Source organism: Labeo rohita, chromosome 5 (assembly GCF_022985175.1).
Source record: "Labeo rohita strain BAU-BD-2019 chromosome 5, IGBB_LRoh.1.0, whole genome shotgun sequence".
NCBI lineage: Eukaryota > Metazoa > Chordata > Actinopteri > Cypriniformes > Cyprinidae > Labeo > Labeo rohita.
Genome location: NC_066873.1, coordinates 43,669,538 through 43,686,336, shown reverse-complemented (window position 1 = coordinate 43,686,336; position 16,799 = coordinate 43,669,538). Strand labels below are relative to the sequence as shown.

At 32.2% G+C, this 16,799-nt stretch overlaps 2 protein-coding genes across 2 annotated transcripts; one reads left to right on the top strand and one right to left on the bottom strand.

Moving 5' to 3' along the window:
• Positions 1 to 3,596: 3,596 nt before the first annotated feature.
• LOC127165478 (stefin-C-like) lies at positions 3,597 to 4,748 on the bottom strand. The gene is made up of 3 exons (XM_051110145.1): positions 4,633 to 4,748; positions 4,076 to 4,177; positions 3,597 to 3,829 (listed from the first exon to the last, which is right to left on the bottom strand). Exons 1-3 carry the CDS (start codon positions 4,705 to 4,707, stop codon positions 3,704 to 3,706), a joined length of 303 nt encoding a protein of 100 aa, XP_050966102.1. The 5' UTR covers positions 4,708 to 4,748; the 3' UTR covers positions 3,597 to 3,703.
• Positions 4,749 to 13,244: 8,496 nt separating this feature from the next.
• LOC127165476 (thiosulfate:glutathione sulfurtransferase) lies at positions 13,245 to 16,313 on the top strand. Its single transcript, XM_051110144.1, has 4 exons — positions 13,245 to 13,522; positions 15,308 to 15,430; positions 15,505 to 15,667; positions 16,068 to 16,313. Exons 1-4 carry the CDS (start codon positions 13,369 to 13,371, stop codon positions 16,120 to 16,122), a joined length of 495 nt encoding a protein of 164 aa, XP_050966101.1. The 5' UTR covers positions 13,245 to 13,368; the 3' UTR covers positions 16,123 to 16,313.
• Positions 16,314 to 16,799: the final 486 nt, after the last annotated feature.

Below are 16,799 nucleotides of genomic sequence, written 5' to 3'. Positions count from 1 at the left end.
AAAGTGAAATGTCCAGAGAGTGGCGATAAAACACGTTCAATACGTGGCCGTGGCACGTTTTTATTACGTTGGTACATATACGTACTGCTGCGTTTTTTATTACGCTGCTTGAGATACGTATCGCAGCTGTTTAGAATTCAAATATCTGGGGCATGCCGCTAAAGGTTAATGCTCTGTCGTATTGAAAATGTCCCCTACACCAAAACCCAACCCTAAACCTAACTGATAGTGGTAACAAATGCAAAAGTGATTAACAAATTTATTTGGTGATGCATCCGTACTATTTCAACTTCCTTATGCGAATGTGAGCTGTGCTGTCGAACGTAGTTGAGCTACTGGGCAAAATGACTGCATTAGAAAACTCATGCGTATGAAGCTGTATGTGACGACAATGAAAATTAGGCATCAAAACTTTCTGTGTAAATCATACCTGCCTCTAGTGTTAATTTCACATGGAAACTGCAGTCATTCATAGGTACGTTTTTTCAGATTTCTTTTTCAGAAGTTGAAAATGTATCAACTAAATATTTAGAAACTCTTAGCGTCAAAAATTACATCAAAAATGGTTTGTGCTTGCAGGATGACATAGATGATGCAATTTTATAGTCTGAATCTCATTTTCAGAGTGATAATTCAAATAATTGATCAAAGAGTGTTAACGTTTTTTTTTTTTTTTTTAACTGTTTAAAAATGTACATTTTTAAGATCATATTTTCTCACCTTTCTGCAGAATGTAATTGCCATCATCTATTCCCACCTGACAAATCAGATGTTATATTTGTATTCGTCAGAAATCATTATGAGACATGTTTTGTGCTCTTTCTTTGATATCTTTAAAGATTAGTGGGTTCAGTTTACACTTCCATGTAATTTTACAATGCATTGTTGTGCATGAACATGCTGACTTATGCTTAACTTTAGCTGGGTTGTTTGTTTTGATTAATTACAATACAATTTCAGTAGAAACAAAGTGTGCTGAACTCATCTCAAAATATAAATTTATTTTCATTCTCTTCCTGTCTTACGTTTGTGGAATAAACTGAAAAATAAAAGTGGACAAGACTTTGTTCTGACAGTCAAAAGTAAGAAAAATGCTAATGGTAATGTTCTGTCAGGACAATTTCTGTTACTTTTATGGGCAATATTTTTTTATACTTATTTAACACTACAAATTGAATACTGATTAAAAAAAACTACACATGGGATATCAGAAGCAGGAGAACAGTTAACATGCAAATGTGATCATTCATTATTAAAATACTTATTTTAAAATCTCAAAAATTTGAGTACTTAAAAAAAATGTAAATAAGAAATGTAAATTTATAGTTTTATAACCAGTTGACTAGTGACTGAAAAAAAATATGAAAAAGGAAGATATAAATAATTTATTGCTATTGTGTGAATAATATGTAATCATGTAATCAATAAAAAGTAACTGTAGACTGATTACAAGCATTTTTAAATGTAATATAATGTAAGAACAAGTACTTAACTTTTTGAAATCCAGATTACATGTAATGAGTCCCTAGCAGTGTTGGTCTACTGAAAGAACATAATATATTACTCATTACTAGTTACTCCTTTCAGAAGTAACGTTGTTACTTTACTTATTACTTTCTGGCAACAGTAATTAGTTACACTGCTAGGTACATTACTTCTTTCTTCACGCCCCACAGAAGTTGAAACTGTGTATTTTCCACATAAAATTCTTCTTGCATGTTACTAGCAACATATTTCTGCCTCATCATTTTACCAAAATCCACATTGGATTGCAGTCAGAAGTTATTACAAACACTCAATAGTGTCTTATAGTGACATTCAAGTAGAAGTGTTGTATTAATCTCATTTTTTTTTTTTTTTAATATAACTAACCATTATAGTGATTAGTGTTCTCTTTGGTTGCGCACTTAAAACTTTGCTCACATTATTATAAATTTCTTTCTATTGATGCAGTAATGCAACATGAAATCAGAGTAACAAGATTTCAACACAAGAAAAGTAATAAATAGATTGCTTTTAGAAGGTGATTCTTTTTTCAGATTAGGTCATTAGCTACTGTATTTTTGTGTGTGTTGATTTACAGACTTTATCATTTCATTGGTTTTCATAGACGCCTTGAGAAGCTTTTAATTGGGTAGCAGTAATCCTTTAATATTTGGGGAAACATGCTTGAGTCACACACAGACTTCAACATTCACAACAATGGTAAAAACTCAATTTTTTATTTATTTTTATTAACTGTAACAGTAACCATTTTATTCGCTTTTTTTAGTACTACTGCTGACACAAGACAGCAAAAAAACTGGCAAATAAAAACAACTTTGGGAGTCAGTGAGTAGCTGAGAGTAAACCTCAAGTAAAGGATCAAGTACCCCCTACAGTTCTTTTTTAGTTACTAGAACTCTTGTGTAAGTAAACTATACTAACTAAGCATTTGTCAGTACAACATACTATTCCTGTTTCACTTTACTGTTTTTTTTAAAGCAGTCATTTTGCTTTTTTTTTTTTTTTTTTTGACAGCAATTAAAGAGAATTGATCTAAAAAGAGTATTGATGGTAATGGAAAGTTTAAAAAAACATGACAATTAATGAGATTAATTACACACTTCTACTTGAATGTCACTGTCAGACACTATTGAGTGTTTGTAATAACTTCTGACTGCAATCCAGTGTGGATTTTGGTCAAATGATGAGACACAAATATGTTGCTGGTAACATGCAAGAAGAATTTTATGTGGAAAATACACAATTTCAACTTCTGTGGGGCGTGAAGAAAAAAAGTAATGTACCTAGTAGTGTAAGTAATTACTGTTGCCAGAAAGTAATAAGTAAAGTAACAATGTTACTTCTGAAAGGAGTAACTAGTAATGAGTAATATGTTATGTTCTTTCAGTAGCCCAACACTGGTAGTGACTCATTACATGTAATCAGGATTTCAAAAAGTTAAGTACTTGTTCTTACATTATATTACATTTAAAAATGCTTGTAATCAGTCTACAGTTACTTTTTATTGATTACATGATTACATATTCACACAATAGCAATAAATTATTTATTATTGTATGCATATATTAAAGGCATACAATAAATATGACAATGATGTTTAAATACGTATAAGAGAAGTATAAAGTGGGACCAAAATGGGTTTAATTTTCTTTAAGCCAAATATTATTACACATTTAATACTATTTGATGTGGGAATGTTTTTGAGAGGTTTTGTGAATGTTCAGGATTTTAAAGATTATGTTTATATCTCAATTCAATTCAAAAGAAGCAATTCTTGTTGTGAGATGGGCTAAACAGAAAATGTGTGTTATCCTTTTGTGTTTATGGAGTAATTGTGATATAAAAAATTGTCACAAACACTAACCCTTTGCTTTTGTATTATTTATTTCAGTTTACATTATTTTTTAAAAACTAATTCAGTCATTGAAGTCAATAAAATCTTAAAATTTGATCATTTTATTAAAACTTAAATTCTTCACATTTATATTCAAAGATTTGTAATAGTGAGGAATGTTTATTTTCCGTTTTCAGTGTAAAACATTTGTGGAGCGAGTTTGGCATTGTTCAGTAAACACACTGACACTGGAAGATTTGATTTTGGAGTTTATTATTGAGGAATGAAATGATTTATAGTTCCTCTGTACAGTATGGAAACTCACTGCATGTATCTGTTATTAGATAAAGATTATTTCTTGCGTTAAAAAGGTACCAGCGGGTCATAAACACTCAGGTACTGGATGTCTTTCACACTCAGTTCCCCTCCAAGTTGCTGAAATATCCATGCATGAACACACATTCCATCTCCACATACATCAACCAACACCTGACAGAGAGAGAAAAATTAATAAGGTTTTCATGCAGACAAACGCTTTACAAGTTTGACTACATTTGGACATGTCCAGCAATGCTACAATGTTAAGAAAAGGTTGGACAAAATTACTTGGTTACACCTGGTTAGAACACACTGCCACAGTTGACTAGTTGATATTGAGTAGAATGTGAGTTGTGCCTTGAGTTTCACAAGCTCAAAATCCATAAAAAATACAAACAAACAAAAACATTCATTTACCTTGACCATGTAATTCATTCCTGCCACAACCTGAGAAGAATAGACTGTAGGAAAGTAAATCTTAAACTCCCTTTTAGCCATCTTCTCTATCATTGGCTTCACCTGAATAAAGAGAGAAACATTATTATTGTGGTAACACATTACAATAAGGATCATTTATTAAGAGTTAGTAGTAACTGCATTAGTAAACCCAAACTAATATTAATAAATGCTGCATTTTAATCCACAAAAAAAAAAAGACATTTTAGACATGTTTTGAATATTTTACATCACTTTTGACAAGTTTAAAGTTTTCAATAAAAGATTAAGTGATTATTTATCTGTTATTAAATCTGAATTGATTGAGTAGGCACTTACATATATCATTCATATGGTGCTACATGGACATAAAAACTATGAATTTAAGTGAAAACTTAAAAAAAAAAAAAAAAAAAACAAAAAAAAAAACAAACCTAAAACAAATAACTAATACAATATTACCGCACCAAAAGAGTCACACAAACAGCTCACTACCCCATACACCGTGTTTACTCTAGGAGTGATTTTGTGTCTCGTACCTCAAAGAAAATCTTTTTCTCCTCTTGAGTGATCTGCTGCACTGGGCTCCATTCTCCAAGTTTAGCGTCTGTCATTGCTGCAGTGTGCTGATGATCCGTGTAGAGAAGAGGAGTGTTAATCGTCAGTCAGTCTGACCACCAGGATGACAGTACTGCGCTTTTAAAGTTTAGATCACATGACCTGAAGAACTGTGGGAGGTGCTGGCACAAATGTGTTAGTGAACTACAGTTAGATGTTTATTAAATCACCTAACCACAATGTTAAGCAACAGTAATATTGTCAGGTCAAAATTTATTTGCATAGCACGTTTCACAATACTTACGGTTTCAAAGCAGCTTAAAGAAAACCATAACATTATGTCTATAATGCTTACCTAAGAACTAATTTTAGGGCAAGCTTTTAGTATTGTTTTATTAAGATGTTTAAACTTTAGTCAGTTTAGTTTTAGTAAGAGGTTAAAATGTTGCTTGGTTTCCTTGTTGGTCACTATTGTGCTAATAACTGTTCACCACTTTTTGATCATAGACCTGAACATGAAATTTCCAACGTAAACTGCCGTAAATCTTGACTGCTTTGAAGCAGACTTGAAACACAAACACAAATTATTTTTTCCCATTCATTTCCAGTGTTTTTTTTTTTTTTTTTTTTTTTTTTGCAGTTGCAGATTTCTCATATTTTCTTAACATATTTCAACTGGTGAGTAACTCCTGAAAGTAACTCCCTGAAATACTTCTGGGAATTTACATGTTCAGTGGTGTAAAATGCTACATTTCATCTGAAAGCATTTGCAAAATTATTTAGTCACGATGTTGCACCATTTAAAATTTAATATAAGTCACTGAGCTTTTAAAGTGGTTTGCAAGACACCGATGAGCTCAGGATCTCCTCTCAATCCTACACAGAATCAGCTTCTCAGTTTCTAATCACAACACACTGTTTTCTGCTGTTGTATCTGTTTTTTGCCAACAAATTTTCTTCACTGTTTGCAAACATCTGTAAAATATCTTTATATCTGTAAAATGCATGGGTTTCATTTTCTATGAGCAAAATATTATTACCTATTCATTTCTATTCATTTGTGGTAAGATTTGATGTGAGTTTGCTTTTGAGAGGTTTTGTGAGATTCACCCAGTGTTGTAGAATGTTTAACATTTTAAAGATAATGTACATCATCTCTCAATTCAAAAGAATTGAATACTTTTTATTTTTTTAGAGAGATTTCATGTTAAGTTGGAACATGAAATTTTCAACTTAAACTGCTGTAAATCTTGAATGCTTTGAAGCAGACTTTAAACACAAACACAAATTCTTTTTTCCCATTCATTTCCAGTGTTTTTTTTTTTTTTTTTTTGCAGTTGCAGATTTCGCAACTTAGGCTTATTGGAAATATGTGCCTCTATATACATTTCTGCAAACCTGAAAAAACGTACCTATATGTACGAATCACTTCAGTTTCCAGTTAAAATGACTGCTAGAGGCAGTAAAACTTTTATTCCTTTTCACACATAGTATGATTTACACACAGTTTTGATTAATAAAGCCTAATTTTCAGACGATTACTACTGCTGAATATTATATTATGGTTTAAAAACAATTTTAACAACCCAAGCAATTTGAAAATTGATACTTTTGAACATTGTCGTCACACATACAGCTTCATATACATGAGTTTTCTAACGCAGTCATTTTGCTCAGTAGCTCACGTAATACAGCGTTGCACTTGGGTGATGAAGAGCGCCGGTTCGAACCTCGTGAAACTACGGTTCGACAAAACAGCTTAAATGTAAATGAGGAAGTAAAAATAGCACAGCTGCATAACAAAATTTTAATCAGTTTTGCATTTAACACTGCCGGTTAGGTTTAGGGTTGGGTTTGGTGTAGGGGATATCTCCAATAAGACAGAACATTAACCTTTAGCGACACGCCTGAATATTTGAATTCTGAACAGCTGCAATACGTACCTCAAGCAGCGTAATAAAAAATCAGCAATAAGTGCCTGTACCAACGTAATAAAAACGTGCCAAAGTCACGTATTGAACGTGTGTTTTATCTCCACTCTCTGGACATTTCACTTTGAAACTGCCATGAAACGTGCAGTAAGGCACGTAATTATGGTGTTGCAGAAATGTATGTAGAGCCACGTATTTCTATTTCTCATATTTTCTTAACATATTTCATCTGGTGAGTAACTCCTGAAAGTAACTCCCTGAAATACCTCTGGGAAATTTACATGTTCAGTGGTGTGGAATGCTATATTTCATCTGAAAGCATTTTACAGAATCAGTTTGTCAGTTTCTAATCACAACACACTGTTTTCTGCTGTTGTATCAGTTTTTGGCCAACAAATTTTATTCACTGTTTGCAAACATCTGTAATTTTTTCTGTAAAATGCAAGGGTTTCATTTTCTATAAGCAAAATATTATTACCCATTTATTTCTATTCATTTTGTGGTAAGATATATATATATATACTTTTTAATGCTACTTTTTAATTTAATACTTTTTATTTTTAAAGAGATTTTATGGTACTAAATTACATTTATGGAATAGTTTTGATCCATTTATTACCAGTTTACCACTTTTTGATCATAGACCTAAACTTGAAATTTCCAACTGTCGTAAATCTTGAATGCTTTGAAGCAGACTTGAAACACAAACACATATCCTTTTCCCATTCATTTCCAGTGTGGTCATTTTTGACCCTGAACAGTTTTAGGACCACTTAATAGAGGAAATCCTGATTCATCCTGATTGGACGTCACTGGCTAAAAATGATTAAGTATGAAAAGTTTAATGCCCGGACACACTTTTGTTTTGTTTGAAGTGAGACTTACATAATGATACTTGATTAATGTCTTTATGCAATAGGAATTAATGTTATGAATGCTCATTCAGATCTCTGTTCATCAGTACATTTGACAGATGATGGCACCTTAACAAAAAATGTAAAACAGCGATATAGGACGATTTTGAAGTTGAGGGAGAACATGAGATGGGAGTTTTTCTACATACCAACAGTTTCTACATTTCAACAGTTCAGGCAGAGTAAGACAAGACCAGTGACCAGCGATTAAAATAACCGATTGTTTCGCTAGATAAGACCCTTCTTTCTCGGCTGGGATAGTTTACAACCGCATTTGGGATTGTTTGAAGCTGCATTTAAACTGCATTTTGGAATTTCAAAATCGGGGCACCATATCAGTCCATTATATGGAGAAAAACGCACAAATGTTTTCCTCAAAAAACATAATTTCTTTACAACTGAAGAAAGACAGACATGTGAAGAGGTGAGTACATTATGTGTGAATCTTTTGGAAGTGGACTTCTTTAAATTTGTTTGTTTTGTTTTGCTGCAGTGTTTTATAGGGTAAAAAAAAAAACAATTTTAAAATAGTTTTTTTTAATAGTAATGTTCTGTTTTTTGTTTTTAACAGATAGTGGCATCAGTTATATAACTGCTTTGTTTCCACTCTGTGAAGGGCTATGAAGACAATGACTGAAATTTCTGCACCACTTGACTGTTAAAATGACAACACAGACCAAAAATGTATTATTCATAATATCTCACATGTGTCTATATATTTCTGGTAAAAAGAAAAAAAAAAAAAAAAAAAAAAAAAAGAAAAAGAAAAAGAAAAAGAAAATCATAATAAATAAATAATGAATATTGCATTGCAAATGTTTGATAATTTGGTTGTTTTTATGCCATAATATAATTTAGTCAGCACAAACTTTACAGAAATAGGCCCAGCTAAAATATTTATTTTACATCTATTTGTGGTACATTTATGTTTTTCAAAATAGCTTAAACAAATACTATAAAATAGGGTTATTGTAGCTATCAAAATTAAAATCATAAAAACATTTTTGTTACCTCAAATAAAATGTAAAACATAAAATACATTAAAAACTTTTTCATTTGGTAAAGTGAGTAAAATATCTAAAACTAAAATAAAATAGAATATCTAGACACACACACACACACACACACACATATATATATATATATACATGATATATATATATATATATATATATATATATATATATAAAAAGCACAAAACAAAATTGCTAAAACCTTAACTAAAATTGAAATAAAAATATTAAAACTTTGAATTCATAATCAAGCACTGAACAAACTGATGATGGACAAACGGTATAACAGGGATTTTCAAACTGAAATAAATTCAGATTCACACAGTTTCTTTGTGACAAGAATTTGAATGCACTACTTGAACAAATTCGATTTCCTACAACCAATTAAAATTCACCAGCCATGTGGAAAATGTTGTGCATGAAATTTAGTCAGAATTGAGCCACAAGATGGTGCTGTATTATAGAAGTTTTCATATTGACTAGTCACATTCACTAATAACAACACAAACTAAAATAGATTTATGTATAAAAATATCTGATGTATCGTGGTTCTTTCCGTTTCTATTTTGGTTTAGTCTGAGGTGGGACCAACACAAAAAGGAGAAAGACAATAGTGGGCGTGGCTTATGAGACCAAGCGTTCTCTCTGATTGGTCAAGTCGGATGGTATGAATTGTAACTTCTCTTATTTTAATTGCACACTTTTATAATGACTTTTATAATTACTTAATGCCATTACTAAAGAGTAATTAATTGTCCAGACAGCTGCAGAAATAGAAACGTAAGCGACGGAGTCATGTGGTGTATGTAACTGTTCTCAGCTTTTGAACGGACCGATCACAGTCAGTTGTGATGACTAGATAAAGATTTGTTTTAATGACATTATCTAAACATTATAGTAATATATTAAGTAAGTAAATATATTAAAAGATTTACAAATGGAAATGGAAGTCTTAGTTGCTTTCTTATTATGTAAATAAAAATTGTCTTAAATTAAATTTTCTTTTTGAAGAACCAAAAATAATGGCTTGGTTTTTACTATACTTGCACTTATGAATATGCAAAAAATAAAATAAAATTTATAATGTAATACTCTTTCCTTTTATTTGAGGGGATTTTAGTAAAAACAAATAAAAGGTGTTCTAGACACACAGAAAAAGTGGGGTCAATGTTATCAATTATAAATCTAGTCAAATCTTCTAGTCAAAAATATTTTACATGAGAACAATGCCAAAATAAATGAAACAAAGTTTCAGTCATCATATTACAAAAGGAACAATTCAAATCAATATCATTTTAAAATTTAACTAGAAAATTATTTACTGGATAGTATCTGTGTAAAATTTGAAAGGTTGCTTCCTTCACTTTATTTACCAACAAGTATTTGTTTGGTAAGGTCCAAATGGCCTTCCATAATAAACCTTTAACTAAGCTGTTCCAATAAATTATACAGTTAGGAGTAGAAACAATATCTTTTGGAAGTAAACAAATTGTTTTATTAACATTTGTACTTCCAGTGTCAAAACAAAGTTTACCAATATTGGTATCAAACAGATCAACTGCAAAGGGGGGTGTAATACTGTTTTGGGTATTAGCTTTAAATAATGCCAAGACTCCTGTGGGAATTGCATCCATGACAATAGACAAACTCTTTTGGTGTTACTGGAATTCCATGGACAGTTAGAAACTCAGAGTAAGTGAGTAACCTTCTTGATTTAATAATTAACTAACCCGAATTATGCCTGCTGAAAACCAGTTTTCAAAAAATAAAGATTTATTTTTATATCATATATTGCAATTATTCCAAATTAGGTACCTATGGGGTGAGAAGTTGTGTTTATACAATAGAGACCAAGCCAGCAACATTTGTTTATGAAAGTAGGATAAGCTTAAAAGAATTTTATCAATTTTATAAATGCAAATCAAGAGAAATCTAAGACCCCCTAATTTAGAAAAAAGAAAATTAGGTATAAAATTCCACAAAGAATTTGGGTTTAAAATAAAATGTCTAATCCAATTGATTTTAAGGGTGTTACTTAGAGAAATCAAGAAAGTTCAGTCCACCTGATTCATATTCATTATTGTAGACTAGATGTCGTTTCTCTACTGTGTTCTCCAAAAACGCACATCATCAGAAGTCGAATTCTTGAGAAAAAAAAAAAAAAAAAAATCTGGTGTTGTGTTGTTTAACAAATAAAACAAGACTTTCCGTTTAATACGATCTCTTAACCCCCTGGCATTAAGTGTAACTATAGACAATGACAGAATGAAAGTGTAAGTGAAAGTGAAAATGCAATCCACAAAAAAGGAGAAACACAACAGGTTAAATCTAGTAAGAGTTAGCAAAAGTCCTCGTCCAGCATGTTGTGAAAATTCAAAATACAGCAACAATCAACTAAAACTCAGGAATCCCAGGACGGCTCATATCCAAAACAAGCAATTATCTAGTAAGAGTTCCAAAAAATAAAATTCCATGATCCTTATCCATCATGTTAGATTAATTTCAGTTCCGGCAACAAAAGCTTTCCCGCCAACAAAATATGCAGATTTCCCTTGGAGACGAGCTTCATGTACTGCAGGCAGGGCCCTGTTAACCATTAGGAGGGGGCCCGTAATTGGCTGTGGAGTTGATTGAAAGGCCATGGGTAGCGCCGATCGTCAAAGCCTCACCATGCCCCCCACATATAGCGCTATTAGGAGCTTTTCCGTAAATTCCATGTTACCATTAGAAATTAAAACGTCACGTTTGAATTTGGTTTACTAATCAAATGCGTATATTCTATATTTTACTTTTGATGCATAGATCTATCAGGTGATCGCTGCGCCTAATGTCCACATTCTGCTCTCTTAACTTCGTTCTGGCATAGTCTGGAAATGGTAGCCTACGCAATAGAACAATCTTCATAAGTAAAAATGTAAAGATTTTTTCTTGGGAAAAAACAAACAAACAAACAAACAAAACACCACTGTAAAGGGGGCTAGGTTAGTTCCCCAGCTAGGTTATTTTAGTAAAGCTGATAAGGGAGTGGACATTGTGGAAACACCGGGCACAAGGAGCATATAAAAACAGCGTCATCGTTCCCACAGATATTAGGTCAGTTTGATTATTAACTTGTTTAATGTATTTTGTTTTTAGTGTTTGAGCAAAGTATATTCGCTTCTGGGTTGAGAAATAACCCGGTAGAAATATGTCAGTCGTTTTGCGCGTCATGATGTAGGCTGAGCTGTTCATTTAAATGCATTTTAAGCACTGGGGTTTAAAAACAAATGTAACTGTTCAGGGACAGCAAGACAGAATTCATTTTGGCAAATGCGTGCGTTAAGGCGGTTTCAGTGTGATACACACAGCGCGCAACTGCTTGTACAGCGCCTGACTAAACTTGAGTTCTTTTTCGCGCCTTAAATGAACGTAGTTAAAGATAATTCACGTATAGGAGCAGGCTATATGAGATCCTTACATTATATGGTAAGATTTTAAAGGGATAGTTCGCCCAGAAATGAAAACACTGTCATCATTTACTCACCCTCAAGTTGTTCTAAACCTGCTTTAATTTCTTTGTTCTCCTTAACATAAAAGAAGATATTTTGAGGAATGTTTGTAACCAGAAAGTTTCTGGTCCCCAATGACCCCAATACTGTTTATTTTTTGTTTGTTTGTTTGTTTTGTTAATACTATGGAAGTCAGGGGGTCCAGCAACTGTTTGTTTACTAGTATTGTTCCAACTATATTCTTTTGCGTTCAACAGCAGAAGGAAACTCATACAGGTTTAGAACAACAACAGAATTTACATTTTTGTGTAAATTATTACTCTAAAGCAGCCTAATATAGTTGCCATTTGTGTCAAACATTAGAAAGAAATCACTCACTACACTGTAAAAAAATTCCGGGATTTCACAGTGTGTAACTGTAATATTTCACAGTAAATTACATTATTGTCACTTTACAGGTTTTACTGTGATATTTCATGATATAATACCGTATTTGGGAATTTTACTCTAAAAAATAAAGCAGGCAGCGCTGCTTACTACTTACTACTGTAAAGTTCGTTCCACTTGCTGTGTCGTGACTGAGCTCTCTCCTCTGAGCTGAGCTGCTCTCTCGTCTCCTCAATGTTCTCATCTGTGATATTAAAATTGGTAACAAAAAAATTAAATTTCAATGCATCAATGGATAAAAATTGATAGGATAAAAATCCTTTTAAAGCTATATATATATATATATATATATATATGTATCAGTATTGTGTTGGGGGGGGACCTTGCAGTAAGTCACAGGCCCGGGGCCCAGTAAGTACTTAATGTGGCCCTGGTGACAACTCTGAAACCAATAACGCATTCTCTTTTTAGCTGATGATAATAGCGCTCTGCTCTCTTCCAAACTCTTCATGGCTTTAGTAGCGGCGCGCAACCAGTCTGCTTGGCTACATCAGACACATCATGACTCCCTTCATTCTGTTTCCAGGCCGGAAAACAATAAAAAGAAAGTCCGTTGTCTATTTTTTGCCCTGTTGATCGTGTGAATGGACATTAAGTTCAACAACGCAACAGGTTCTTCCCATGACTAAAAGTTCCTTGGCGCGTCACAACAAGTGGCCTCATAATATGGAGATTTTTCCCATCAGCAACCGCGGCGCTAGAGCCGTGACCTCACGCCCCCCATCCCCTATTGGCTTTTGAGCTTCTAAGCGCCGCCTGGATGAAAACGTGATTCATGTTTCACGATAAATGCTGTCAGCTAAACTCAGATCCTTGTAATCGCCTCAGTCAATACACTGCTTTAGATCAGTCGTAGCTGACGTTTTTAGACTTAATTCTGTCTGTACTTAAAAGCGCACGTATCTTATCTTGAATTGGATAGAGATGAACACAGTGGTGCACCTGAGGTCAGGTGTGTGCGCTCTAGTGGCGCTCCTACTTCTGTCTGTCTCAGCACACATTACAGATCGATGTGATAATGGAGCTGACAACTGCAATAAACGGCCAGAAACATCTGACAGTCAACCTCTAAATACAGGTAAAGTATTTAGCTCTCACTTTATCTGAGCTAATGACAAAATAATAATGTCTAAAATGCCAAAAATATCAGAGAAATGTTTTTAAAATCTACTTTAATATGTAATCAATTTGTATTTCACATATGCGAAACAAAATAATTGTATGCATTTACCGAACGTGAGAAACGTAACACCTGTCTACACATTAAGCATGTGAGTTTACACGTATGGTCAGTGACTCAATCATGGGTCAATGAAAGTTTAATGTTGCATCATATGATGAACGAGTTGGCTTTGCCATATCCTGCCTGATGTCTATGAAAGCCGTTTTCTGTCACATAAGCAGAAAAAAAAGGTGATTTGGTGAATTGGAATTAGGAGAAATGTTGCAGTTATGATATAGAAAGTGGAAATGAGGAGAAATTATGACATAAACGCAAAAATAATGACCAAAAAAAAAAGAGTTAAAAGTTATGACACATTGATTAATGATGAGATAAAAAGTAAACATTTTGAGATAAATGTAGAAAATATGACATAAAAGTAAAGTTTTATATATACACATAAACGTAAAAATTATAGATAAAATCATGTCATGTTGGGATGAAGAGTCAAAATTATGACATACTAAGTTAAGTCTATGTATGAGAAAATAGTCAATTATCAAAAAATCTAAATTATGAGATAATAGTTATGAAACAAAAAGTAGAAATCTTGACAAAAAATGATCAGATAAAAAGTCAATTGTAGCATAGAAAGTCAAAATTATGAGATACTGTAGATAAAAAGTAGAAATTATGACATTAAAAGTTAGAGTTCTAACACACCGAGTCATAATTATGAGATAAAAAGAAAAAATTATGACATATAGATAAAAAAAACCAAATTATGACAAATATAAAAATTATGATACAAAAAGTTAAAGTTATGACACAATAAGTATTAATTATGGATAAAATTATGACACTGGGTCATAATGGGATAAAAAAGTAATTATAAGAAAAAAAGTCATATTATTTTGAGATCCATTAAACAAAAAGTAGAAAAAAAAAGAAAAAAAAAATCAGATAAATAGTCAGTTATGTCACAGAATGAGCTAAACTGAATGAGATAAAATTGTTTAAAGAATAGTAATTATGAGATAAAGACAAAATGACAAAAAGTTAGCGTGAGATTTAAAAAAATCATATTTATGAGAAAACCCATAATTATGTGATAAAACAAAAATGATGACAAATTGATAAAAAGTCTTTATTATGACATACTGAGTCATAATGATAAGATTAAAAAAATCTAAAACATGACAAAAAGTAAAAATTAAATTAAACTCTTAATTTTTTTAAAAAAATATTATGTCACAATTACTTATTATTTTAGTATTTTTGAGTTTATATCATAATTATGACTTAGTATGTAATAATTTGAACTCTGTATCTCATAATTATTGTCATAATTATGGTTTTACAAAGCATGATTTTTCCACTTGTGTGGCTGCAATGAGTTTCCAACTTTTCATCTTTGAAGGGTCAATGATTCAATGAGTGGAAATGTAGTTTTTTATATAAAAAATGAAAACACTCAGAGGTTTATACAATCATTTTAAACCTGTACACGTTCAGGTAGATACTGATGGCAAGTTGCAAGTGTAGCTTGGCAGTGAAAACATCAAACTTCTTTCCAGCCAATTAAAAGACGCAGATTTCATAATTAATTTAGTTCATATTAATTTAATTAATAAGTGTCTTGCAAATATATATATATATATATACACACTCAGATGTGTTCTCACCTGTCGTGTGTTTCAGATGATGTTGTGACGTATGAGCAGCTGAAGGAAATGATGTCGACTGGAAACATCCAGCTCTTCGATGTTCGTGAACCAGACGAGCTGGAAGCAGGATTTATTCCAGGAGCCACTAACATTCCCTGTAAGTCACCAACACACAAAGATCTGCACAGACACACACAGACATGATGAGTTACAGTGTTTTTGGTCATTCAGTGGGAGACGTGGAGCAGGCCCTCAGACTGAACCCAGATCAGTTTAGAGAGCGCTATGGCGTCCCAAAGCCTGGTTTAGAGGACTCAGACTTCGTGCTGTACTGCCAGAGTGGTGGCCGCAGCTTCAAAGCGCTGGAGACCGCGAGAGGTCTGGGATACAGCAGGTATGAACACACACACTGTTATTCCTATCATTATATATGTGCATATAATGTAATTAGATACACCTGTAGGTGTAATTTAATAAAGTGTTTTTTCAGCACAGACTTTTTTGCACAGGCCTTTTTAAATATATCTATATAGTTTTAGCAAATCAAGTTAAATTAAATAAAAAATGAGAAATGTTGCCTTTGCAACTAGGTAAAATAATAAAAAATGTTTTTTTCCTTGTATTTTATTTTAGGTGTGTTCAAAATTAATGTTTATTTTCTTTCAAGTAAAAGAATGGTTTAAGTTTTTTTAATCTGCATCTGTAAATCACAAAAACCTCATGATAATTCATTTAATTTATGCTCATTCACTCACAAAAAACAAAACTCATTCATGGTGTTTTTTGTCTCTCAGGGCCCGTCATTATGCTGGAGGATACAGCGAATGGGTTCAGCTGGAGCCTCAGTAAATGAAGCTTATTTCCGCTCTGTGCGGGACCTTGAAGACAATGACTGAAAATTATACAGCGCTTGACTGTTAAAATGACAACGCAGACCAAAAATATATTATTCATAATATCTCAGATGTGTTTATATATTTTTGGTTAAAAAAAAAGAGAAAATAATAATAATAAATAATGAATATTGCATTGCAAATGTTTATGATAGTTTGGTTGTTTTAATGCCATAATATAATTTTGATATGATTTTGTCAGCATGATCTCCATAGCAAAGGACCGTAGCATAAACATAAAAATGATGACAAAAAGTTCAATTTATGACACATTGAGTCATAATGAGATAAAAAGGTAAACATTTTGAAATAAAAGGTAGAAATGCTAAGATTAAAGTAAAATTATATATTTATAAAAGTACAAATCATAGATAAATCGATGACACTAATGAAATAAAAAGCCATTGTGACATACAAAGTCATAATTAGATATTAGGGATATTAGGTCGTAATTATGAGAAAATAGTCAATTATCACACAAAAAGTCAAAATTATGAGATACTCTCATGGTTATGAGATAAAACAGAAATGATGACAAATGTAAAAACTATGAGATAAAAACTCCTAATTTAAGCCAATCATAGCATTAAGACTGTTTTAATGCTATGTTTTAATGCTATGATTGGCTTAAAT

Coding starts and splice junctions, on each gene's coding strand:
- LOC127165478 (XM_051110145.1), bottom strand. CDS start 4,707: ATGACAGACGCTAAACTTGGAGAATGGAGCCCAGTGCAGCAGATCACT. Junction 4,178..4,632: donor AGAAAAAGATTTTCTTTGAG/GTACGAGACACA, acceptor CTCTTTATTCAG/GTGAAGCCAATGATAGAGAA. Junction 3,830..4,075: donor GAATGAATTACATGGTCAAG/GTAAATGAATGT, acceptor TCTCTCTGTCAG/GTGTTGGTTGATGTATGTGG.
- LOC127165476 (XM_051110144.1), top strand. CDS start 13,369: ATGAACACAGTGGTGCACCTGAGGTCAGGTGTGTGCGCTCTAGTGGCG. Junction 15,431..15,504: donor AGGAGCCACTAACATTCCCT/GTAAGTCACCAA, acceptor TTGGTCATTCAG/TGGGAGACGTGGAGCAGGCC. Junction 15,668..16,067: donor AGAGGTCTGGGATACAGCAG/GTATGAACACAC, acceptor TTTGTCTCTCAG/GGCCCGTCATTATGCTGGAG.